This window comes from Haemorhous mexicanus, chromosome 5, assembly GCF_027477595.1.
Source record: "Haemorhous mexicanus isolate bHaeMex1 chromosome 5, bHaeMex1.pri, whole genome shotgun sequence".
NCBI classification, from domain to species: domain Eukaryota; kingdom Metazoa; phylum Chordata; class Aves; order Passeriformes; family Fringillidae; genus Haemorhous; species Haemorhous mexicanus.
Window position 1 is genome coordinate 10,494,705 of NC_082345.1, and position 26,511 is coordinate 10,521,215.

A 26,511-nucleotide genomic window follows, 5' to 3' on the forward strand; every position below is an offset into this window, starting at 1 on the left:
TAATTAAAAAAAAGAAGAAGAAGAGACAGGAAGGCTTATCATTCTGCAAAATCTGAGCACAGTCACGCACGCAGGGTCTGCCTGGTGCCTCATGAGCCTGTTTCCACTGAGAAATAATCTGATTTGTGTGCAGCTTCTGCAGACAATTCCAGTCTGAGCAAAAGCAAGAAACTACAATACCAGCTGAAATCATTACCCTGTTTTATGACTGTCCATGAACACTTATTTTTAAAATATACCTAGAGAAACTGTTCTAAGCAGACATTGCTCCTAAATCCTGAAAGCAGATTTGTTCCAAAGGGCTGAAGTAAATAAGCTCTGGTGTCTCATTGGTGCTTGGTTGGCTGGCCAAATGACTATTATTGTGGCCAATAGTGTGATAGACCCAAACTTAGACATTTATAATGCATTTCTAGTTTCTGTTTCCATTTCTAGTGATGGGTTGTACAAAATAAACTGCTGGGTTTGACTTGGGACAGTGTTTAAAAATGGAAACAGCAACCTTCCATTAAATACTCCCTCTTATTGTAACCAAGTGAACAAATCAGCATGTTCACTGAAGATGAAGTTATTTTATATTCCAACAGCTAAAAGTGTCACAGTCCAGTGATGCATGTTTAAGTAGGGACTGAAGAAGAAATAAATTAACAAAGAGTTTGCATAAAAATTTAGTTTGGCATATGATTAAAATTCAAAAAACCCAAACAGGCACAAGGATAATAACTAGTCCCAGCATAGAAACTCACTGAGAGTAGTCCCATTTCAGGATTAATCTAAATGCTTTCCATTACAAAAGATTTTATGGGCCACCAGAGCAAATCAAACCATCACATGCTAAATGTAAGCACATTCCTTGACTTGAGGGCTGAAAAACTCCAATGAACAATTGGAACAAAAGTCTGGTACTAGGGAATTCTGTGGAATGGACTAGACATCAAATAAACAGCTTACAGATCCACATGAGGAGCTGCAGGATAATTGGTGAGGCCAGATTTTTCCTTCACTGCCATTCATAGTTATAGAAGTGCATAATTCAATCATTGCTTATTTTGAGTGTTTTCCTTGTGGCTTCCACTTTTCTGAAATGATGCTGCTAGATCCAACCTGACCATGTGTAAACTTCCACTCATGTCTTATGCTTTCACATAGGAATTAGTCTTTAAAGAACACTGCAACCATGACCTTGAGCAAAAGTAATTTAAGAAAATATGTGTTTATATATCTATAGACTTCTAAGTATCTTCCTTTCAGACTCAAAATTTCACGTGTACTGTAACAGGGACCTGGAAAGCTGCCAAGCATGGACAGTATTTAAGATGGATAGGTGAAGTTTAGTGGCTGTAGTCTGGTTATCAAGTTCCCATGCATTCTTGAGCTCATTTTTAGCCTACTCAGTCCACAAGGCACCAGGATGGAGTAAATGAATTCCATTCTATTTCAGTGATATCTTTCTTCTCTTGCTTTTTATCAAAGAAAATAACCCATAAAAGTTTGTTCCTGAGCACTTGTGCAGCTAACAGAAAAATTGAGTGTCTATGCTTGTATCTCACAATTCACAGACTAGCAGTAGAGCACAGTTTGAGTGCCAAATGTTGCTGAAATTTTTGATTAAATCTTTTTTCACTGAGTTTTTGCAATAACAATTTTCTAATTTATTTCATCATTAAAACCATACCAAACGAAAAATCCCAATTTGTGGGGTTTTTTTAACTTCCAAGACTAAAATTTTGTGATGCTATCTAGCATGCAAAATCTTGCAGATAATGTTCTGCTTGTTAACCACTTACCAGAGAAAAGGGTTTTGCTGAAATGTGTTACAGTATTTAACAATGTGAAGAAATTCAGTTTACAGTCATTACTACACCTTCATGAGAGGACTTTGTCAGCACACCTGTACTCGCAGAGCCTGAGACTCTTCCTGGTGATATTTATTTATCATTAATTCCACATCCTGATGTGTTAAATTTTATTTCCACGTTTGGAAATAAAAACATTCTGTTTTTGAAATGTCTCTGCAAAACTTGTTTTACAATGAGTTATATGCAATACTGAATGTTGCTGAAAGAAGTTCTTAGAGTGCATTTTCCTCCTAAAATGTGCATAGTGAAAATTGTGGAAATCCCCCACAAAATCAGCTTCTTCCTACAAATTATAGAGAGCCTCAAATTTTCCCCGATTATGGCACCATCTCATTTTCTATACCACCAACTTAATGTGAGCCTGAGATAATTCACAACTCCTGAAATTCTGCTTTCCTCACAACTCCTGAAATTCTGCATTCCTCACCTACTGTTCTCAGTCACCTGAGCCATTCTTTGTTGCTGCTTCACACAATGCACCACACGATTCTGGCTCCGGTGAAACAGAAAGGAGAAAACTGCCTCTGCAAATATTGCCAAGGAGAAGGGTGCTAATATCTGAAGGACACTCCTATTTTTACCTTGTAAAACCAACAACCACAACAAAAAAAGCAGTGCTGAAACCACAGTGAGCTGGACTTGTGAGGCTCCCAGGTTTATCCCTGCAGAGCCACACCTGAGAGCCCTTGCCCTTCTCCGTCTGAAGAGAGGCACAGACTCCGGGAGAGGCTGCACGTGGGAGCTCTGCAGAGCCACTCGCCCGGCTCTCCAGCCCAGCTGGGAACATTTTCTCCGCCTTTTTGTGTTTAGAAGCCGCGCTCAGGTCTGCGAGGAGCCCCCTGCAGCCGGGGCCGGGCCGGGCGCTGGCCCCGCTCCTGCCCCGCAGGGAGGCGATCGCGTCCCTGTCTCGGGAAAAACCCGGGATGCGCCTGTCCCAGGGACATCCAGCCCTTGGGGATCTGCAGGGACAGGGGACAGCCCGGCCACAGCCAGCCCGGTGAGCTCCCGTACTCAGCAACTCCACTGAGTGAACAGAAAATGCAGGAGATCGGCGTAGTTCGGGTTTCTTTCTTTCCACTCCTACTCTAGCTGCGGGAAATTCTTCTTTTAAATAACCTAGACCATCTTTGATATACATGCACCAAAATCATTTAACCCATTTGTCAGAATAGTCTGATCCTACTTTAAAAATATGACAATATCCAGTTTCCTATCCTTCCCTGCAATAATTCCTTAATAATTTTTCTCTAGAGCAAATATTTTTGTTTATCTCAATACATTCCCAAGGGCAAATTGAAAGCAAAAGACACCACAGTGTGATACCAGAGACAGAAGTACAGTGACTTATGCTAACATCCTTCCTGAAAGCTTCAAAAGGTAATAAAGTAGACAAGGTTATTGGATAAAAAACTTCATAAACCACAGAACTTCTGCTTAGGAATGAAAGCAATCTATTCTTCAAATTTAACAATAAACTTTTAATGACAGTTGCACTTCTAATTATAGGATAAAAGTCAGCAATAAAGTGGAAAGGTCATTTATTTCAAGAGATGAGTACTTAACCAGTAATGAACTTCCTTTCAGATTGTCAGATAATTTCCCAATCAACTCAGGAAGCATTTTGCCGGTTTGGAAAAATGTCTTTAGTCTTGCTCAACCCAAAACACAACACAGTTGTTTTGCTGAGCTCTCCTGAAATATTTCACTGTGAATTAAGAAAGTAATTTGCAGTGTTGTTTTATGGAAATCACATTATGGACCTGATGCTCTGCGTGATGGTAGTGAGCCCCACAGATGACTGTCTCCTGTTGTTCAGTGCACCCAGAGCAGTCCTGAGAGCCATGTGATTATGTGCAGGCAGTGGGAAATCATTCCACACAGGGAGATTGATCCTTGGGGAAAATGATGACACCAGCATAAGGCTGTGGCAGCATGAATTCATGCGATCTATCCTCTTTCAGTCAGTTACAAGGAAACATTTGAGACATGCTGATGGGTTTCATTTTCACTAAAATTCAGACTAAAACACTTCAGTGATTTAAAATGGAATCCTGCTGGTGTTCCAATTCCATGATTTTTGTTCACAGGCTTTTAATTGACGTTCAGGGCAAAACCAGACACTCACATGTTGGGATTGAGTCTATCAGCTTGTGATGAGCTCTTTCTCAGAGTAATAGATGCTGCAACTGGGTCTTAACATTGTCACGATGGCATCCAAATACCAAATAAGAAAGACATTTGCTAAACTCTATTTGACAGTGGGTGACAGATAATCTGATACTCTGTGATCTTTTCAAGAAGGAAGAGTCTTCTCAGACTTCCTTCAGATAAGAGCACTCTCCTGTCATCTGCACTTCAGCCCTCAGCCTCCTCTAGAGAGGCAGAGCCTTGCAGAAGGGGATGGTAACAGGAGCCCGGGCTCAGGGCTCTCGGGCGCCTACGTGATTAGGGACTGTTCCAAGTCCTTAATCACTAACAATCCATTACTGGTTTTGCCCTGAATTTTCTACCTACCCAATTCTTTTTTTCAGTCATCACACCTGTGGAAAACACCTCACTCAAGTGGGTGGTAGCATCCACTTTTCAGTTTGCTAGGGATAACTCAAACTTATGGGCCACAAAATTCAGTGGCTACTACTTTTTGTGAGTTTCAGTGTCCCAGTACATACAAGCAAAGTGGATTTGTAATTAAGTTTGTAATTATGGTTTTTTGGTTTAAAAAAATAAACCCCAAACTGGCAATACAGGAAAGCTTTGTATCAGAGTTGCAGTATTGCTGGTAGTAAAAGAATCAGAAATTGACCTGAAACTCAGAAACTTACTTCTTTATTGGGATTTTTATGTACTGACTTGGGTACTTCTCTTTCTTTGTATGTAAATATTTATTGTTGCTCAGATTTCAGGGATTCAGAATTGTACTGAGAAACCTTTAGGAGTATTTTGCACATGTGGAAAGAAAGGACTCTTTCTGTGGGTTAAAAATTTAGGAGACCTACATGAAATCATGCATGTCCCTTTGGGGTGCTCACATATGAAATGACAAACATCGCACAGTGTTTCTACTGTTAATGTTTTCTACCTCTCAATCTCATCCTGCATCAATGGAGATAACTGTGAGAACTATGTGCCTTCACTTTAAAAAAACCTAAACACAGCTCTGCCTTTTGGGAATGTTTGCACACAGCAGGATGTTTGCAGACAAGCTGTGGGGGTTTGCATCAGTAAATCAGTAAGTGATATGTATGAGAGAAAGCTCTTAACAAAGCTTGACAGCAAAATGCATTTAAGATGCTCTTGTGAATTACACTCACAGCTCATGGCATATGGTTTACCTCCAGCTAAAAAAGCTGTTGGGTAAGAGAGAAAACTTCATTGCAAAACATGGAAATGCAAAACAAGGGCAAAGAAAAAGGGGCACAGGACAGAGGTCAGATTTCCCCTTTAAAAATAGGGCTAAGGAAAGCTTAGATGAAAGATTAGTAAGGCTGGAGGGAATGCCATGGAAAAAATGTCATCAGGCATCTGACCCTCTGTGCCTTCACTGAAGTCTGCATCTGTGGGGGAGTGGCAGGCACAGTCTCCATTGGAATTACACTCTTCTTTGGGTCTAAAATAAGGTTTTTGACCTAGATACTATGTTCTTATAAAAACACAAGATGCCAAATGTGCTACAGTGTGTGTATGTATATCTCTATCTACACAAGGATCACAGGATGAGACCCAGAAGCTATTAGTCTATAAATTATTCCATCTGCATGGCATTTCTCACGTGGTTGTTCCTAGATATCACAAGCCACAGATATTCTCCCCAGCACCAGCAGGAAGGGTTTCTGTAATTTTTACAGGAACAATGATTTAGTGGCGCTGGAAATGAAGAAAACTGTTGAAAAAGATGGACATGCCATGCTGTGCACATCGAGGTGTGCAAATGGTTTGAGATATTTCATTTCAGTCCAGAAAACAGTGAAACACACACTCAATCAGCTCAGACTGATTAGAGGAAGTTTTTCTTCTTTCTAGTGCTGTTGGAACTGGTTCTAGGGGCCATAATTCGTGCATTTCTTTTCCTCAGGAAAGGTCTCGTGGCAGAGAGCTATAAAAAATAAACACAAAAATACCTGGCAGTTCCAACCTCAACAGAATTCAATAGCTGCTTAGGAGTTGCTTTACTGCTCTTTCTAGTCCACCTAGCACACTGGAGTAGGTGAGTATCAAGGAGTAAGACCTCTCCCACCAGCTGAGCCACTAAACATTTCATTTGGGGTCCCTTTCAGTTTTAACTACATTTGTATTCAGTTAGTTTTGTCACAGCTTCAGGGCTTTGAGAGAAGGAAAAATCTGGAATTGGCTTTTGGACCAGATTTGCAGGCTGGCTGAGCAAAGCATGACTCCCCTTTGAGAAAAAAGTAATTGTGCTGTTGTGTGAGTTGCTTTTCCCTATCATGTTCCATCCTGTCAGTTCAGTACTAGAGCAAATGTGTCTGCAGTTAATGTCTATATACACAGAGCTAAGATTTGTACAGAAATCTATAGGAAAAGGGAATCTTTGACTATTGTTGCAAGCTCCTCTTGGCACCTATGACCAAAATTAGGAAGTTATTCTGGGCCTGCAAAGACATGATGAATGTATTTTAATACAGATCCATCTCAGGAAGCATCATGCTACTACTGAACAATGCTTCCAATGCTTCCTAAAACCACCATTCGAGCCTACAGAGAATTAAATTAGAACAGAACTTTTTGTCACAATCACCTGATCAAAATAACTTGCTGGAGCCATCACATATAAAGACAACTGCCCTAGGAAGTAGATCACATGCTATTTTCAATTAGTGACGGGGCCAGAGAGAGCAAATTATGTAAGAACTATTTCCTAATCTCCAGGGAAGGCAGAGGAGTGACTGCATTGATCATTGCTGTAAGATACAGCAGGACTCCCTTCTTGCTGCACAGTCTGTTCACTTCTGGGACCATGGAGAGGGCACGTGGAGGGGCTCTAAACTCTGAAATGAGTTACCCAACCATGCTCCCACCTTCTGGCAGAAAAAACACACGCACTGACCAACTGACAAGTTATCATATTTGTGAGAGCCTTTCCTGAAACAAACAATTCTGTGGTAAACTTCACTCCATGAAAAATTTTTTTTAGGATGGTGGATTTTTTTTTTAAGTTTTGAACTTTTCTGAGACTCTGTCATATTTGGCTTTCTGTTCAGCAGCCCTTCAACATTACTCAAGGAGATCTACTGTCCTGAATTTACCTCCACCTAGCACTAAGGGAAAGCAGGGTATGCAATATCTCAGTATTATGACATCTAACACCACCATGGCCAAGTGCAGCAGAGACCACAGGTTATTTTGTCACTTTGGACTGAAAATACACATAAAGACACTTTGCCAAGAAGCAGAGAGGGTTGTGGGTGTGGTTGGTCTTCAGAAGAGGCTGTTCTAAGCCATGTGGGTGTAAGACATCCTCTTTCACCTTAGTCTAGGTCCCACTGACTGCTGTGAAGATGCTGATAGCAAGACAAGCACAGGTAATGGATGAGGGAAGTCAGAGAGAAACCACTCCCTTTGGTGTAGGCTGCCTATTTTAGGGTCTGAGAGGTTTCCAAGCAGAAATTTATCTTCAGACTTCTTGAATGCAGAGTAACTTTCTGTCCCTCCAGCATCCCAGGAAGTGGTGAAGGCTAACAGAAATTTTCACCAAAGCATGCTTGCTAGAATGCCTTCTTAGGGCATCACATCCTATTGGACACAGAACTGGATTTTTACTTTAATTCACTCTCTTCTCTAAGTTGCTTCTTCTTGGCTGAGCACCTGCTAGTTCAGTGAGCTCTAGGAGCTAAGACCACACAAAAAAAAATTAGTGTAAATTCCAGAAACAGGAATTCTTGGAGTTTCCTAAATCTACATGTGTTTTGTTGAACACTCTGTAAGAATATTCAGAAACACTGTATTATTTACATAAAAAGTGGTTTTTTGCCTATAGGTACAAATATCACTGATGCAACCAATCATTCATCTAACAGCATGAAGCTGCTGGAGGAAGTGAGAGTAAGCTTGTATAAAAAGGATGAAGATGAATTACTATTGATTTGAACAGGAGTGCAGCTTTCTGTTTCCTCTCATTAAAGGAGAGCAACAATTTAATTCTGAGTTGATTGAAACACGCAGCCATTAAATAAAATATATTGATGCCTTCTTATAAAAATGAAACAAGCAAAATCATCAGATTCTCAAAAATAACAAAAAATAGCAGAGGAAACTTTTTTCATTTGCGTTATTTTATTTTTATCAATGCATGAAGCAGATAATAGACTACAGAAGGGTGCACTCTTCTCTGCTCAAGGTAATCTGAGCCTAATGTACTCCCTTATTTATGGGGAAGAGCATGTGAGTATCACATGCAAATAATAATGGAACATAACTCTTTCCTTGGCTTCTTACAAAACTACCCACTGCAGAAAACCCCTAAACAGCAATTGAACAAATTGTACAGTAGTCCTGAGCTCTCATCCTTATGGGGCTCAGAAAAAGGGAGGCACATGAATGTGTCTATGATGAGAACTGGGAGTCCAAGCTGACATTACAATCAGTGGAATTGGATTTTTATTCACCTTTTATTTCACATTTTATGGCTGCTTATGGCTCAATTTGTGTACACACAGGTGATCAAGGCCACTCAGATCCTCTAGGGTGGCCGTCTATTTCCTAGCTGCTATTCCATGGTGTTGCAGGCCTCCCATGGGTCCTGGGTCATATCTGCCAGCCCAAGATGGGTGTTCTGTGTATCTCAGGGCATCTTATGTGGCACTGGGGCACCTGTGTTTAGTCAACTGCTGGCAGGTCAGCTGAGTAGCAGCAGACTGGGCACCTCTGATTTAATGAGCGGGAACACCGAGTTCGCTGGCACATCCTTCCAGCTGGGTATCTGGTTCCTAACCCAGAGGTCTTCTGGGACAGTGTAAAGACCGTTAGGATCTCTGAAGGCTTGCAAAGTCACCAACATTCTCAATGGACTAACATGGACATTCATCTCAGGTGATCTGTCCTTAACGCTGTAGGCATCGGCAGCTCTTCCAAGCAAAGGAGCAAAACCTCCCCCATAAAGTGAGTGATGGTGGAATAATGGAAAAATGGCCTCAACTATGGCTTCTCTAACAGCAGAGAAAAAGAAAAACCTTTGCTTGAAGTCTTCAGAAATAGCACTTCATTTGTGGCTGAGAGCAGAGAGAGTGGGCTGGGTGGGAGGAGAAGGGGCTGTTTCTCAGCCACACAGTTCCCCAGGCTCAAGAGATAAAACTGCTTACAGTGAGACTGAGAAAACTCTAATTACAAATGAAGTTAACGATCCTATTCACTTGTCTTGTCCTTCATTTAACAGATTTTTACATTCAGGACAAAGTCACTTTAGTGTCTGAATAAGAGCAATCTCTTTTTTTTTTCTTTCTTTCTTTTTCCCTTTTTCATTCTAGAGCAATTATTAAATTAGGAGCTCTAATTTACTGGAACCTCTGCATCCCCATAAATGATGAGTCTATCCCTATCCCAAGGGAAATTTCCCCAGGTAATTTATTTTCAAACTTGATTTGCTCTTCCCCTTTAAGGAACATTCTGGATGTCCCCTGATGAAACATGAAATACATTCCATGGCTTATTTTCCAAGGACTGTTGATGTGTTAGGCAGCTACAAATGTTTTCCCAGCTGAAGTCCCCCCCAGATCTCTCTGCTATTGTTTGGTTATGCAACCACCTTGTTTTGTAGTCCCCTGAAATTAATATGGGAAAAACTCATTCAGTTTTTCATGGAACAGAGGAGTACTGTAGCATGGTTGGTTTTTTAAGAGCTCTCTTAAAGTGATATATTTAGGAGGTATGAGGGGAAAGAACTGGGTAGGCCTTTATTTATCTTCCCAACAGGTGCAGTATAGGGAGGCACAAAGACAGCGTTTGCTAAATTCAGTTTTGCCAAGTACAAAGCGCTCTCTTATCTGCTGAAAGGCTGTTCCCTGCTTTCCTCCTAAACTCAATGAACTTCTCATTTTAATGTGACAATATTAAATATTTTATTCTTGTGCACAGATGCACTGTTTTTCACACAGGGTGGACGAGCTTTGCAATTCAAGTATGAACAACAGCAAGTTGCAGATCAATCTTGGATTACCCTCCTTCAACTGTATTGAAGTCAATGCATTGTATTGACTTCAATACAATGGAAAAAAGTTAGTGTAGTGCCTTCAATTTACACCATGATAAACCAAAACATAATAGCCCAAAGATAAATCATGGTGAATTTTCAGTCAAATTAATTTGATTGAAACATAGCAGCTTATGGAGGTGGAAGGTCAAAGCATAAATCTGAGATGCTCTGGTGTCTCAGCAGGAAGAGTGGGAGCCACACTCAGGAGTTAGCAATAGGAGGGAAAAGGCAATCTAAGAACAACCCAGCTCCCAGCATACCACACAATCTGTGCAGGAGGAGCTGCTCCGTGGGGCACCGGGCGAGAGCACAGCCCACCCTCAGGGATCTGATTACAGCACTGAGGCGTGAGTTTGCTTTCCATTTGGGGAGGGCTTAAAATTTATTAGCTGGAGGTGATGAAGAGAAACTTTCTAAAGAATTGAGAGGGAAAATAAGGGGTTAGGGTTTCACTCTTTCGTCATCCACCAAAACTCATTTACCTGCTATTTGAATATGGAGCTTTGCAAATGATACACAGAGCCCTGACTTTGAGTGGGTTTGGCTCTGAGAATGAGAATGAGGCAAGCTAAAAATAATGGGAATGCAGTCCACAGTCAATGCTGCAGAGGAGAAACGATGATGGCAGAAGATGGGTGTCTGTGTGCTTTTCTTTTGCATCACCATGCAGCGAGGAGAGAGCAGCTGTGCTACCCATGTGGTGCCATATAAAATGGTTATACAGGTCCAGTCTTCTGCATGGAAAGCACCAAACAGTGTTGAAAAATGTTCACATGCTGGGATCTCAAATTTTAAGGAAAAATTTCCATCAGCAGTTTTAGTTTTGACACAAGCCAAACCTGTATAGTGAAGCAGAATTCCCATTTATCTTCCTTTTCACGCATGAAAAATTGTCTAACCTTGAAAATATAATATTAAAAGAACTCTGACTTTAATTACCTCTTAACCTTCATGCTTAGATTATTTTCTCACTGGAATGATGCTCTACATATCTACTTATGTGATTTATATGACTAAGTGACTTGTTTGACAGTGACTGTTATCTTGCTGCACCATACAGTTGTATTATTTAGAATATTGTGAATATAATGATAGAAAAAAAAATCTCACAATGAAAAAAAAACTAATTATGTTTAAAAGCAAATAGAAGTAAAGGGTGTTTCTGCTGGGTGTCTTCATGGAGAGCAGTGTTGCCATATCTCCACAGCAGTCTGCACTGGTATTTATGCCTGTTTGCCTCCCTTCACAAATTGCTTCATGTGTTACAGATTCTTCTTCTAACAGACAGTACGTACAAGTAGTTTTCTTCACAACTTTTACATCTATGCTATTTTTAGATTGAATAAAATTTTACTGAAACTCTGTCTAAAGTAGGCAGACTGATTTTAATTTTGAGTCCTTGCCAAAATGTGGATGCTCCAGGCAGCATCATTCAAGCAGAACTTGCAAACACTTAGAAAATGAAGTTGGCCGAGAGTCGATAAATACTTTGGCTCAAAATTTGGAATGGTAACTCATGGCCATGCATTATTTCCTAGACTGGGGAGAATAAATAAGGCAAATTTACAGAGCTGCCTACTGGGGACAGACTTGCACCTGTCTCTGTGGGATGATGCCCACAAATAGTTTGAAAAGGTTGCTCTTGAGAGACTTGGCACTTTTACAAAAGCGTGTCCAAATGTCATGGCCTGTGACAGCTTAAGAGGGCACCTAATTAATGAGCAGCTCTTATTATGAGTATTGGTTAAAGGAAAGGGGGGGAGAGGAAAGATTGACTGAGTGATTGCAATAAATTGCAGGAAGTAATTATATGAGGGAGGGTTATTTTCTTAGTCACCAGGAAAGCTAAAGGCTGTTAAATTTAAATGCACTGGTTTAGGCCTTTAGCAACTCAGTCACACCCCAGTCATCCACTGAGATCAGTTAACCCACTGATGTAAACTTCACCTTGCACACATATTTTGAGCCAGCCAAGACAAAGCTGTCCTACAACCAATGACCATCTACTACAAAGAAGCTACAGCTGATCTTATACATAGGATTTGACTTTTTAGGAGTACCATGAAGGCCTTAAATAATTAGTTATGGAAGCCTGTTTCTGCAGCGACAAATTCCATCAGGCTGAAGCTCTCCAGCAACCTTCTCTAAGTTGAGTGGTGTGTTTAATTTGGTGATCCTATTTGTTAAGAGCTCTTTGTCAGGCTACACTGTCACCAAGTCAGGAATTTTCTCACTTTGGTAATCTAATAATCTTAGAATAGCTCAAAGAGCACTTGGCCTGAAAAAAAAAGCCTGGGAGCTCATTACAGCAGCGTCTGCGAAAAATTAAGCTACATGCTTCAGGGACTGCAGTGATAAAAACCCACAAATCTGAGATTTTCTAAACATTCAAGTGTTAGCCACTTTCTGATTTCTCAACTACTTGTTTGCGTGTGCTGTTTTTAATTTGCAGGACCATGAAAATGAGGAGTCTGGGATAATTCAAGTAGGTTGCTTCTGTTGGAAATGGCAGAACCACTGTGCTTAGGTGCCCATGTGATGCAGAAACCTTAAGCCTCTTTTTCCCCCTCCATTTTCTATTGTAGTCCTTCAAAAAGCTTGCCAAAGGTTTCTCAGACAGAACTTCCTGTGGTAATTTCCAGAATTAGTCAGTACAGGATTCACCTTCATTGATTAATTTTCTTCAACCCTTGATGCTTTGGAAATGACCACGAGAACAGGCATTTGATGATCATGGGATGTTCTGAATTCTTACTGGTAGAGCTGGTATGAGTAGAACTTGTATGAGTAGCTGTCTTGTACTATTACTGGTACCAAATTCTCCTGCCACTGATACAGTAGGTACTCACACTTACAATACAAGTACTGTCAACAGCTCAGGGGAGCTCTTGATCAACAAAAAAATCTTTAGGAAGAAGCTAATCCCTGAAGTACAATAATATAAACCTGTTACTCCCCTGATCTCCTGGCTGCAAGTAAACTGGGTGCAGTAAGGAACAACCAGCGTACAACCCAATCACATCACTTCTCCAAAGCTCTCTACTCCTTGTGAATTCTATTAAGGCAGAATGCTTCAATAATTTTTGGGTCGTGAATACTGACTCATTAAAAATCACATTTGTTCCACTGTTAATGTAATGTTGTTCAGAGTTGCTAAACTTGTTTTATAACATGAACATGGAGCTGCATTGGTAATCACAGCACTGGAAGAACATCTTTGAAACAATCTAATTTTAAACAGAATAAGAAACATGAGCTTCCAAACTAATTTTCTTCAAAGCACATATCTTTTGAAAGTGCATAAATATTTTAGGGATGGGTTTTTTTTGAGTTGACAGGCACAGAATGCTTTCTGATTAAAGTGTATAATACCCAGTCAAATAACAGATCAAATAAAAAGGACACTTAATACATGTGTAAATAATTTGAATTACAAATAAGACACCCTAGAAGGGGCTTGGCTCTAGGTTTGATATGGAGGATTAGGCTCTTGTATTAATACGTGCACTTGGTGTGGCTATTTTCAGAAGGAGACTTCATCTATCATTGTCCTCGAGCCCTGAGGAGGGCCAGTGAGTAAAGTGATCCCATTGGGCTGTCAATACTGCTTGCCTAAGACTCAGTCGTGCAAAAACTTTAGTTTTCATGTGTCCCTAGCTGAAGAAGGTGCCAAAAATGAGTAATGTTCCTGACAGTTACTCTGCTCTTACCTTCCACAAAACCAGAAAATATTTCAAAAAAATCTTGTAAAATGTAAAGTTGCTCAAAGGCAATACTACTGACAAGTCAGTCTGAAATCAAACAAACCTATTCAAGCTACAAATATCAGCCCGGAAGATCTTTCAAGACTGATTGGGAAATAAATGCTAATTAATGACCTATGCTTTCCATACCTTAAAGATTACCTTAAAGATTAAATTCAGTTTTTCATTTGGGAATGTGTTAGGGAAGCTGAGTGTATAGCTTTCATTCACCAATACTTGAAAAGCACATACAGTCTGCATATTACGGCTTTGCAAAAGCTCTTTATATAGTCGATGTCAAAAAATAATCAAGAAAAATTCTTACCAAAACATACAGATTTGAAAGAAAAATACAAGAAGAGCTACAGAAATAATGTAAATAGAAGAGGCTTATTTCTCTTAAATTTTCAAAATGGTAGAAAAAATAATCGGTATTAGCTTTTAAATAAATTATTAAATAATAGACCCTCAATATTTTTCACCTTTTTCCCCAGTCTCCAGGGGACAATTCTGTCTCTCAGATTACATACTCAGTTTCTTTGCTATGAACTTAATAGCACCCCAGAAGGGGCCAATATTACTGACTGTAACTATCCTTTAGAAACATAAAATAACAATTTCTGTAATGTGACAAAATGCATTATTCCAGTTCAAGCTGTACACAATAACTTACTACATTCTTCACTTATCCATTTAGATGTATAGAATATATTTTCATCATAACAATAAAACTGTTTCATAAGCACATCCTTCCCATTCAATAACTATTAGAAAACTGCACGAAAAACATATCAATGTCCTGACTCTTTAAATCCCAAGAAATGCCTTTTCCCTCTTTTCCGGAGTTTAGATAGCTTAGAAGAGAGAAACACAAATTGCACTACAGGAATCTAGTCTTAAAAAATGAATACAGCATTTTCCCAGTCAAGTAGCTTCTCAGTATCCATTCAAAGTCATGTTTGTGCTATAGCCCTGCCTGAAAGTCATTTCTAAGTCTAAAAAAATCAGTGATCTCTAAAGATTTAGTGATGCTACGTGGCTATTGTTCTTAATATCATCTGTGGCTGATATCTGCAAGGTGGTCTCAAAGGTGTTTCGTGTGTGCGCATACCATAATTCCTGTCATTAAGAAATGTTCAGATAATGTTCTGTCATGCTTACCATCTTTCTTGGTGGGTTCTGGCATTGTTACAAGGATTCTTTATTCCCAGAGGGTTTCAGCCTTTCAGATGCAGCAAGTAGTAGCCCCAAGTCCAGCGGAGAGTGTGTGAGATCAGTGTGACAAGCAGAGGGTAAGAAGAATTCCTCTGCTTTATATACTGCGGCTGAAATATCAATCAAAATAGCACCTCCTCTCTTTTCAATGCAAACACTTTGAAAATTGACAGTTATGGGAAACCCTTCACATCTGTTGTCTGCAGCCTCTGCTCCCTTGGCTTTTGGAAGGAATCTCTGCTGCATTGCATGGGGCTGATGAGAACATCTATAACTTTCTAAATTCAGCCGCACAGCTTGCTCTCTGCGTCCCTCTCTGTAACTTGCAGACACGTATGCACATGCAGACAGAGGCTGAAAAAGTGACTGCCATGCTGTTAAAGAGCCCCTCCTGCCTGCAAAACCTGTAGGAAATGCCTCTATACATTCATGCCTCTTCCCACAACAAAAGAGTGACAAGTAGGCACAAGCAGTGTGCCTGCAGTTTAACATCATTTTTTCCTTCAAGAGAACATGGTGTGCAAAGACAGAGTGAGGAGTGTCTCTCAGTATTAATGAAAAGTATTATTGTACTCCTGTTTTTAGCAATGAAGATACTCTATATTTCCCTTCTGTTTACATATGGTTCATTTTCTTGGGTCCTTTCCCTGTAGCCACTCTCATTTTGGCATCGGTAGAGACTGTAATGTTCCTTTCAGCATAAATAATTCATTAACTGGAGAGATTGCTGCCGGGAGTTGAGATATTCTTTTCTCCACTCATCCAGGAGATCCAGCACTGCTTGCCTTTGCCAAGCCAGGAAACCAGACAGAAGGAATGGAAATCCAATCTGAGGCACACACACAGAACCACTAAACTGAGCCACTGGGTTGCCCTCCTCTTAGACTCCCACTTAGACTACAAACATGTAGGCAAGAGAAAGGCAGGTCAGAGTCATTCACAAAGTGAATCAGAGGGTACTAGGATTTACTTATGCTCTTTAAGAATTTTGAGAAAAAAATGAAATAATTAGCAAAATAGATGAAGTGGTCCTCAAAGGTGTCATGCTATTGAAGCACATGTTCATACCATTAATCAGGTATCAATAAGAACTAGGCTATTAGAAAGAGTGCTCAGTGTATGAAGGCAGCCAAATGTTACAGAAAACCTATCTTACATCTTTGAATAGGATTTGGAGATGTCATAGCAGTCATGTGCCTGGTTATTCTGTAGCCAATGCATGAGGGTTTCCTCTGCAATCTGTTTTTCTTCCTGGCTGTTTACCCTTTTTTATAGACATCTTACAAAGGATGGGCATTTTGTTCCTACTTTTTTAAAGACTATCATCTGATTTTTTTCTGCTCTACTCAATGTGGTGCTTATCATTTGACCAATTCATGTGCCTGTAAAATACAGAGATAGGCAAGACTTCTACAAGAACTTAAACAAGGAGTATTAAAGCTATCTTCCTCCTTTATTTCACACCACTATCAAAGTAAAGCTGCTCATATCACTGAAATAATTCCTGTCCTTGGAAAGGAAAGAATGCTGCCCTGGAAAGGTAAGTGGGGGTTTTGTCCCTCTGTGTGACCGCGGTGGCAGCAGTATGAACAGAATTAATAACAAGGCAGAGATCACTTTTTATTGTTCTCCTTTCTTCTGCCCACATCCCAGCTCTGGGATGGCTGGAACCAGAGCGGGATGAGGAGCAGCTGCTGATGCTCTCCAGCCTGGGGTTTCCTCAATGGCCCTTTGTAAGATGCAAAGATATTTTGCTTTGCATTCCACCCATCATGTGCCAAGAGGTGCTGAGAACTATGCTTCTGGAGATTCCTGCTAATACAAACAGGATTAAACTATGGTCACACTCCACTACTGGTGGGTTAGAGAGGACCTCCACTGCAATCTCACAGTGAGAGAGGATTGGTGGCAGGTGCTTATCCTTACAGCCTTAAAGGGCTTCCTTTACAGCAAGAGGAAGAAGGATATCCAGAAAGACAGAATCTTATTCATATTCTTCCTTTAAGCTACTAAATTAATCAGTACTGAGATCATGTTTGCTGGACCAAGTGAAAGTGTGTTCTCATTTGCACAGCCAAACTTCCTCTCCACCCTTAAATTTTGAGACTGCAGTCAAAATCTGTACGGGGAATGGTCCTTGGATGTGCCTAAGTTGTGGTTAGGTGTAGGTGGGAGAATGCTGGCTGGTCCAAAATGGTACATCTAACCATCCCCCTGTGTTATAATCATAGGACAAGACTCGAAATCAAAACCTAGCCCTGCTTTATTTACAGGTATAGGCATAGGCAGAAAAATTAAATTGGCTCTATAACCTCTGGTAGGCAGGAAGGGAGGAAGATTGGTTATGAGTAGAAAAAATAGTGCAGTACTGTATTTGCCTTTGTAGTCAATGGAGGGATGTGTGCTTCTGCAGGTCTCTGTTTTGTGAGGGCCAGCTGTGAGTGCAAGGAAAAGGCTCTTCAGCTGCATGATGTAAATTGAAACTGTGGACCAGCAGCCATCTGAAGATTTGCTCATCCTTTCATTCTTTCCCACCCTTACATTATACTTGCATCATCATTCATTTCATGTCATGTTCTCATTTACTCTGATAAAACATTCCTGCGCTGCAAGTTTCCTGTAATGTAAATTTTAGTGCTATTATTGAAGGTGCTGCTGGGGTAGATTTAGACTGTGATATCTCAGTGTACCTTAGCACTGGCAGTGACAGGGAAAGTAGATAATTTCCTAAGAAAGTAATCCATATTTTATTTTTTTCCAGTCTAATTCCAAGATGAGTCCTTGCCTCAAGCACCTACAGGTATTTCACACTCTGATTTAAGATGACCTAATAATTTCAGTTTATTTTTCTCCCTGCACAAATATGGTCACAAGTGTGACCCCACTTTACTTGTGCTGCAACAATCAGTACTTTGGTGCTACTGGGACTTCCATTCTTATACTTCTTTTCCACATTGGCAGAGTCCATGATAGTCATCAAGCTTGCCTTATCACTGCATAGAAAAGATGAGTTGATTTTGGCCAACCATTGTCCAGGTTGCTTTAAGAGTGCCAAAAGAAAAGAAAAAAATACACAACAGAAGGAAATGCTTGGTGGCAACTTCTAAGCTTTTGCTTCTTTGATCACAGTGATGTCTAAACATGCTTGCAATTATCCATCCTCACAACCTGTACCTTCTCTGTTACTAAATGCATTTCTCCATTCATTTCATGAAGTTTAATTTTTTTACCACTTTTTTCTTGCCATCCTGCTCTGCTTTCCTATGTATGGTAACCACTCACCTGATTTGATCACACCTCACCTTGTGAAGGAGCTGAACCAGGAGAGGAAGCAGTTAATTCCTCTGTGCTGAACACTTGCTTCTGAGCAAGTGAAAGGGCCACGAAGCACCTCTGGACTCAGCCACAACCCTCTTTACCAAATGACTGAGCCAAGCCTTCACAGAAATTCTGAGGTGGAAAGAACTGAGCTCCACATTGTTTCTAGCCCATCACCTCTCATTTCTGTACCTCAGCAGATAGAACTAAAGGCTCTGGCATCCCCAGCCATCCCTTCATTAACTCACACTATTGCAAAAGCACCCCTGTTTGCACAGGCTGCCTCATGTCCTCACAGGATGGAAATGTCCCTCCTCATAACTTGCTCTTCCCCCTGCACTCATTGCCTTGTGCCCTTGTGCTTTACCCCTCCCAAAAAGTGAACATCTCCTGAACAAAATTTATCCTCAGTGGCTTTTGTGTGCCACCATAAGACCTCCTCCTGCACCACCTCAGGGGCCAAACATGTAAAACTCTCTGAGCCTTTCCCTTCCATGCCTGCCTCAATTAATCTTCTGTGGTCTCTTTCCAAAGCATGACTATCCTATTTTAACTCTCTTCAGCTCCTTGAGCAGTTTCCAAATGGCTGCTAATCAGGGCATCAGATAATTAAATCATCCCCTCCTGTCTGTTTTTAATAAATTCCCTTGGTCAAACACCAGAGCTGTATTTGCAGTTGCAGCTGCTAGATCTGCATCAATAACTTCATATTTGCTGCTATTTCAAGGACTAGACTCTCTCACTTACTTCTGCCTCTATTCCATTAGGTGCCTGTCTGCTTGCTGTCAGAGAAAAATCTTCATCTTGTCACTGAGCCAAGGGATCAGAACACTCCCAGAAGCCCCGAGAGACAAATCTTTCACCAGAGTATTTAACCAAATGGTAGCCACATGATTTAGTTTTAGGTAGTTCTGTGAGGAACAGGGAGCTGGACCTTGTGATCCTTATGGATCCCTTCCAACTTGAGAGTCTCCATTAAAAATTTTTCCATTTAAAAGTTTCATTGATATTGAGAAAATCTGATCATTTGAAATAGGAATGCTAGGCAAAAACGATTAGTGTAGATGAGAACAGGAAAGAATTCCCAGCTCACTAATATGTGTTTATATTAAAAAATAAACAGCATCCTGGCTTTGTTCTTAATAAAGAGTCCAGAGTTTTGAAGTCTAATATAAGACAAAACAATTCTTCATCAGCCTTAATATATGGAGCTTTGGAGCCTTTGGGAAACAGTTACTTACAGAGCCCAAGAATGAAGGATGAAAGACAAAAAGCAGCAGCAGAGAAGCTTCCCCTCCTATCAGGAGGAACACATAAATACATTTATCCAGGGAGATAGTGGAATGAGGTTTGAGTGTCCAAGCCCCATCCCAGCCCCAAATTCCCTCTCATGAGGCAAAAGGATGGTCAGAATTGAAAGTTTCTTTAATGCTCCACATCTGCAGCAGAATTGCACCATAGTGAGGACATTTTCTGCTCCAATCCTGCCTTTGCCACATGGGCTCTTTGAAATCATATGGAGGACATTATAGATTTTGGTGAATTTATTTATTGCTATAAGTGATATTTGCTATCTGCTGATTTTTTTTTTATTTTCTATCATAAAAAGTAAAAACTACACTATTTCCATTTGTACCATGCTGGCTAAAAGTGAAAAGCTAAAAGCATTAAACCAAAAAATGCGCAACTAAAAGCAATGCAGAACTTCTGGTTTTGCAAGGGAAGAGTGTTGTGTCTGCTACCTTTTAAGTCCCCATCTAATTTGTGAAGGCATTGCTTTTTGTCTGGTGTCTTAGCTAAACTTCCTAGTGTTGATGAAAGACACCTGGATTTACCTGGCCAGCTCAATTTAATCACAGCCTTGCACTGTAGACTTGCCAGGAAAAAAACTCTCCTACCCAGTGATGCACCCTACTTTTCTTCCATGTAAATGAGACATGACCTTTGTTAAGAAATACTTTCTATATTGATGTAGCATCCACAAATGGGGCCTTACTCTATCTAGCAAGATGAGGGAAGATTAGACTCTAAAGCCTGCACTGGATTTTTTTTTCCAAGGCAGTCGGCTTGGAGGCACTTCAAGGCATGTACAAGATGTCGTTGACAGATAAACACCACTTGCCAGCTTTACCTTCTGCCTTACAACGACCCAGAGGGTGACATTACTGTGTAAGCAACACATGCCCCGTGGTGTCCTGTAGCAGTCAGAGTGTTTCCTTTCTGACAGTAAATCCCAGGGCTCTGAGGCACTCAGCACCAAAGTCAAGAGCTGGTGCCTAGGTCAGGGCAGCAGGCAGGGCAGCAGGAGGAGGAAGGAGAACAGCTTCTTTCTGCCAACTGCTTGGCTGGATCAGTCAGAAAATGTTAGGATGAGGGTTGATAAGAAATGTTGGGGAAGATGAAATAGGAAAGCCTTATAAATATGATTGTCTGGTAAAAGATTTTGAGAATATGGAAACTTTAAGCGAGATTGAAATGAAAGCAAGCTTTGAGATCCCTTAGTTACAGAACAACTGGAAAACAATGGTATGGCCAGCTGAAGGTAGTCCCCTCTTGGTGAAACAATACCTCTGCTTGCAGGCAGGTCCAAGGGTCAGAGCAGACCCTACCAGCTTGGCAGAAGGGATCCAAAGAGCAGTTTTTAGGGTTTAAAATGTAACACAGTATGGTAATGTAATGATTCTTATAGGCTGTAGGTAAATGCTATTGAATTTGTGTCTTGTATTAGATTGGGTAGTGAGAATTAGAATATTCAAGAAAGAAGATTTATTGTATTGTAACGGGAACCTTGCTCTCTTATTCTCTTACTCTCTTACCCTCTCATCCTTTTTACCACTCTCTTCTCTCAGGCCTGCTCGAGCTATGGCTGGCAGTCCTAAGCAGGGCCCCTGCACCCACGCCTTTGCAATAAAGCACAAGTTCCAAGACCTGGCTTCAGAGATCTCTTGTCTCCATCTGTCCCCACTGTCCTACCCCCGACGCTTCTACAAAGAAAGGAAAAGAGATGGGAGCTTTGCCACTGCTCTTCAACAGAGGCAGGCCTTATTTCACACTGTTTTTAGGAAGAAATTTAAAAGATGACTGTGGTATTTTCTGGGTCCCCCGTGGCAGGAAGGAAATGATGAATCTGACTCCATGTTCTTAGAAGGCTAATTTAATATTTTATGATCTATATTATATTAAAGAATACTATACTAAACTATACTAAAGTATAGAGAAAGGATACAGACAGAAGGCTTAAAGATAATAATGAAAAACTCGTGACTCTGGAGAGAGTCCTGACACAGCTGGACCACAATTGGTCATTAAGTCAAAACAATTCACATGTTGGATTAACAATCTCCAACCACATTCCAAAGCAGCAAAACACAGGAGAAGCATCAGATAATTATTGCTTTCCTTTTTATTTGAGGCTTCTCAGCTTCCCAGGAGAGAAATCCTGGCAAAGGGATTTTTCCAGAAAATATGACGGTGACAGATGACCATGCAGCCAGGAGAGGAGAGAGACTTTGTAGCCCAGGTTTTTGTTCTTGCTTCCACAGGTGAAACTGGGAACAGGTCCTCACCTGAGCTATACCTAGGTAGGCAAGACCCATGCAGGGTTTACATGCCCCAGTTTATTGGAATCTGATTGGGAATGCCAGATGCAGGATACCAAGCAGAAGTTTCTTTGGCCCTGGTTTGACCTCCTCATTAAGCATGTGGAGTTACCTCAGCAGTTTACAAAGAGCACATGGTTGGACCCGGCAGATTATGGTGTCCCACACTGGAACAATGTGTCCAGCACAGGCCAGTGAGGGCTGGGGTGAGGTAAACATCCCTTCACCATTGAAAACCAAGGCCTCTGATCTTGGCTCCTCTCTCAGAATTGCTTTTTTTTTTTTTTTTGTTTTCTGATATGCATATAACATTTTACCACTGAAGCTGGTGGATTCATTTAAAATTATTTTTATTGCTTGATCTGTCTTATTAGCAGTCTGAAAAAAACCAAAAATGTGGAAATTTAGCCCCAAAAAGTCCTGAAATCCATAACTAGCTCACCAATAGCACCGATTTTCCCGAATTCTTTTTTCTAGGTCTGTTTCCCTACTGGTTACTTTTAACATGTTCCAGTTCCACTATTCTGCAGGCACCTGTTGTACCCAAAGATGCACACCCTCCATGACAGGAAATGCTTGCACACAGACTCCAAATGAAAGTATTAGAAATATACTTATATTTTAAAAACCCTTTATTTTATTTAAATTATTTATTTTATTTCTTCTCCTTTAGAAATTTAAATCTTATAGACTTACAAGTTTTAAAGATTCATTGAGGTAGGCAGAATGAATGATATAAACCCATGTGTCAAAGTTCATTAACATTCAAAGAAAAATGTTTTAATCCCACCATAACGGGGCTGAAAACTTTGGCATTAACTATTTGATAGCCTGGAAATACTGTCAAAGTGGCTGTTCTTATTCAGATTACCACCATCTCAAGTAACCCTTGCATTTTAATAATCCTGTGAAAGTACTTAACAGAAATACATTCAATTCCCAGGTGTCTAAAAGACCCTAAGCAGCTTCCTTAACTGGGACATACCTTAGTTCTGTCTTGGTAGATTGGGGTTGATATCCCAATCTTTTAGCCCACAGCTCTCATCACACCTTCTCTGCTTCCTTTGGGAACTTATGGAGTGTTCATCAGTTCCACTTTGCACAGTGGAACATTAATCTTAATTGCTGCCATGATATATTATTACAATCTCTACTGCCTGAAAGATACTGCTGCACATGAACAGATGGAATAAAAGGTGCCAAGTGCTGGGGCTGGTATTATCTTTTTTCTATTACAACACTTGTTCTTAGCATAAGTTCAGTACAGTTAGAACAGATAATACCCTTGGCTAATTTGTTTGACACGTTCATGGTATAGTTTGATATATTCATGGTATAGTTTGACATGTTCATGGTATAGTTTCCTGATACACATCACCCAGTGCTGTTGTGGACTGCTGCAGTCAGGATGGCCCATTCTCCTTTCCCTTCTCTCTTCCTCCTTCTTCTGCCCTTCCTTGTGCTGGAGCTGTGCAGGATGAGTCAGCTCTGCTTACTGGTCTGAGCAGATCCTGCTCTTTTGGAGCAGGAGGCACTTTATTCTGCTGAAGCAATGTCCTCTATCAGCCCTGTGATCACTAGATGTGAGGAAAAGGGAGCACATGGCAGGAGAGTGGGACTATCTCTCCTAGCTGCAACCTACACACACATAGTGCTAAGTTTAACAGGAAATTATATCCTCGTTGTGTCCAAGGTCCACAGTTTATAAACATCCACTTCCTGTTCTGGAAGATAATAGAGATATGTGTGAATTATTGTATACTGGTCTCCTAATTCCAAAAACATCAGTTTCAGGGAGAGATTTGATTTATCCAAATCTTTTTTTTTCCTTTGTATTGGATGAAAAAAGCCAAATTCCTTTCAAACTCCAGTGAACCACTCTGGGGTCCTGTTGGTTCACTGAGAAGAGTGAGCACAGCCTGCAGGAACCCGACTGGAAAGGCAGGACTCAAAGCAAACCTGCGACAATCAGACAGGAATCTCTGCCTTGGTGGAGGCCTTCACCTTCTCACTAAAAGCCAATGTTTATTCAGTTTTGTGCATTTGCTCTGTGAGCTTGGCCAGCCCTCAGAGCTTTGTAGTTCCCCTCGAGCTTGACAGATGCTGTTGATTTACCTTCTTCCTAAGTACATTATGTGATGAAAGGAACATCCCTTAGTGCTTCTGCACTAAGGGATGTCATCTTTTATGTGACACACTTAATCTGAATGGCTGAATGACAGGAATGTGGTGGCAGCACCCTCGCTGCATTTATGAGCACCTTTTGGCTTCAACATGAACACAGTGCCTCCCTGCACCAGCGTTTCCAAAGCTTTTGTAACCTCTGCTCCCTCTGAGTCAGCACTGGGCTGCATATTAGTGATGTCTTTTAAATGAGCGATGAGGAGATCTCCTTGGGGAAAACCCTGTGTACAAAAGATTCTGACTCAAAGGTTTTGGACGTCATCCAGCAATAATGTTAAAGATGGGCTGTAACTCAAAAAGTTACATGCATTGGTAAGATTGAAAATTAAAACAGACTGCTAGAATCAGTTAGTAAGGACTTACTGCATTAACTAAGCTTCACAAACAGCCTGGTGATAGTAAGCTAAACAGCCCAGTTAAAATAGTCTAGAAAGAATATTTCATATATAAAGGAATAAACACAGATAAGTAGTAGTATTTGATGATTCACGTGAGGTACTGGATCAAAGACAGGAGCCCAGAGATGTGATTTTTGGTCTTTGTCCTTGACTCCTAGTCTGAGGTATACACTGCTTCCTGGATCTTTAAAACCTGGAAGAGAAATCCCAGGGGGATACATTTCACTTTTGCCCTGGGTTGCACATATGACATTCAGAACAGGCACTTGTTTTGGCCTTTGGGGTGAGATCCCTTGTGCTTAAGTTTTGCTGCGTGCAGTGCCAGCTTCTGCATCTGAACTCATCTTTCCCAGCCGTGGAGTCAGTGGAGTTCTGGTCACAGGTCTCAGCTCAGTTGCTTGGACATGATCTCACACAGCCATCTGAGAGAGCCCTCTGGTATGCACCACAGCCTTCCATTGCCCCTGGAGGGTTTGGGTCCTCGGTGCCAAATCCATCCCTGTCAGATGACTTAGCAGCTGCAGACACCCCTGGTGCCACTAGACGCCCATCTTGAGGCACCACCACCCATCAAATGGGGTTTACAGAGCAATGGAGAAGGGAATTTTAGGGTAAGGTAGCTCATATTTTGGAATTTGATGGTGGTACCCCTTAAAGTGACCAGCCCATATGTCAGTGCTCCAGTGCAGACACCCAGAGAGCCCAATGCATCTTTCACAGAGATTAATGATTATGAGACATTTTTAGGCTCAAAACTGCAACAATGTATTGGATACCCAAAAGTAAGGCCCTCATATGTTATTTCCCTCAGGGGAACAAGGAGGAGCTCTTCTCAGCTGGCTCCTGTGTACCAAACCCCAGTGCTTGTGCAGATTCTCCCTGAGCAGCCACAGCAGCTCAGCCCAGCTCAGTGTTTCACCCTGGCTGTGGCTGTGCACCCCCAGAATTGTGTGTGAGCCAAAGCCTTTCATCTGTGCAGACATGAGCCACCCAGCTCCACCTCTTCTCCACCTCCTGGACACACTGTGGGCAGTGCAGTGCATCCCAGGGTCCAGACTTTACAGTCTGGGCTCTGACTACTCCTTTCTCAGTGATGTTTTCGGGCAATTTTTAAATGTAATTTGTATGCTTTATTAAAAAAAAAAAAAAAAAAATGGTATTGCAGGCACTCTTCTATGGGAAAAATTCTTCTTCTAAAAATAAATCCTTCCTGCTCAAGTTAGAGCCTGAGGCTTAGGGTATTAGCAGTCTGGAACCATAACAATACAAACACATGAGAAGCTCAAACAGGGTTGATCAGCATTTGTGCACTATGCCATCACTGCTTTCTTATTACCAGCTAAATGACCCTTCTGGGATTTCTTCAATAGGATTTTTTCCCTGAACATGAACTGCATAAGCAGGAAGACTGTGTGCTATCTACTGGCATCTTAATGTGCATGACAAACTTTTTTTCCCCAAGATTTAAATTTTCAAAAAATTGCTATTGCTTGAAATATATCAGCAGTAAACTGATCATTTAGATGGTTGAAAATGTGTTTTTGTACAAGCTTCTCAGGCAGGCAGTGCAGTTCAGCCCTTTCCCTGCCCAGAGTCCCAGACTGTTTGGTGCCATATTTCTTTCTCATGAGTATTCCTCACAAACCACTCCTATGGCTCATGAGAAACCTTGGTCCTACATTTTGGCCAGTTCAGTTAGACAGTGCTCAACACTGAAATGCACTGAAAATAAACAGGTATGCCAAGAGAGCTTATACAGCCTAATAGTGAATATGAAGAGCAGAATTTCTAATTCTGTCCTCTATCATTGTCACCCTGAACAATCCAGTCTCTGCTGTAATGTTCATACCAACAGAACTGAGGAAAATGTGTTAAAATCTCTATTTCCATTTGTCAGTGATAATGTAAATCATTTAACTGGGAGAAGTCTGCCTCTGGCTTCCTCATCACTTAAAGGTGTTGAGCCTGACAACTGGAATAGACATGGCATCC

The 26,511-nt window shown here is 40.9% G+C and overlaps 1 protein-coding gene across 14 annotated transcripts in view; it reads right to left on the bottom strand.

Moving 5' to 3' along the window:
* The window catches only part of MYBPC1 (myosin binding protein C1), a 69,624-nt gene extending 54,365 nt beyond the window's left edge, over positions 1–15,259 (bottom strand). For 4 of the 14 annotated variants that reach the window (XM_059845858.1, XM_059845856.1, XM_059845857.1 and 1 more), the window contains exon 1: positions 14,967–15,259. In XM_059845858.1, the coding sequence (XP_059701841.1) occupies positions 14,967–14,991 (25 nt within the window). In that variant the 5' untranslated portion in view covers positions 14,992–15,259. The remainder of the gene's footprint in view (positions 1–14,966) is intronic. The other 10 variants (XM_059845860.1, XM_059845859.1, XM_059845866.1 and 7 more) reach the window with 4 other exon arrangements.
* Positions 15,260–26,511: the final 11,252 nt, after the last annotated feature.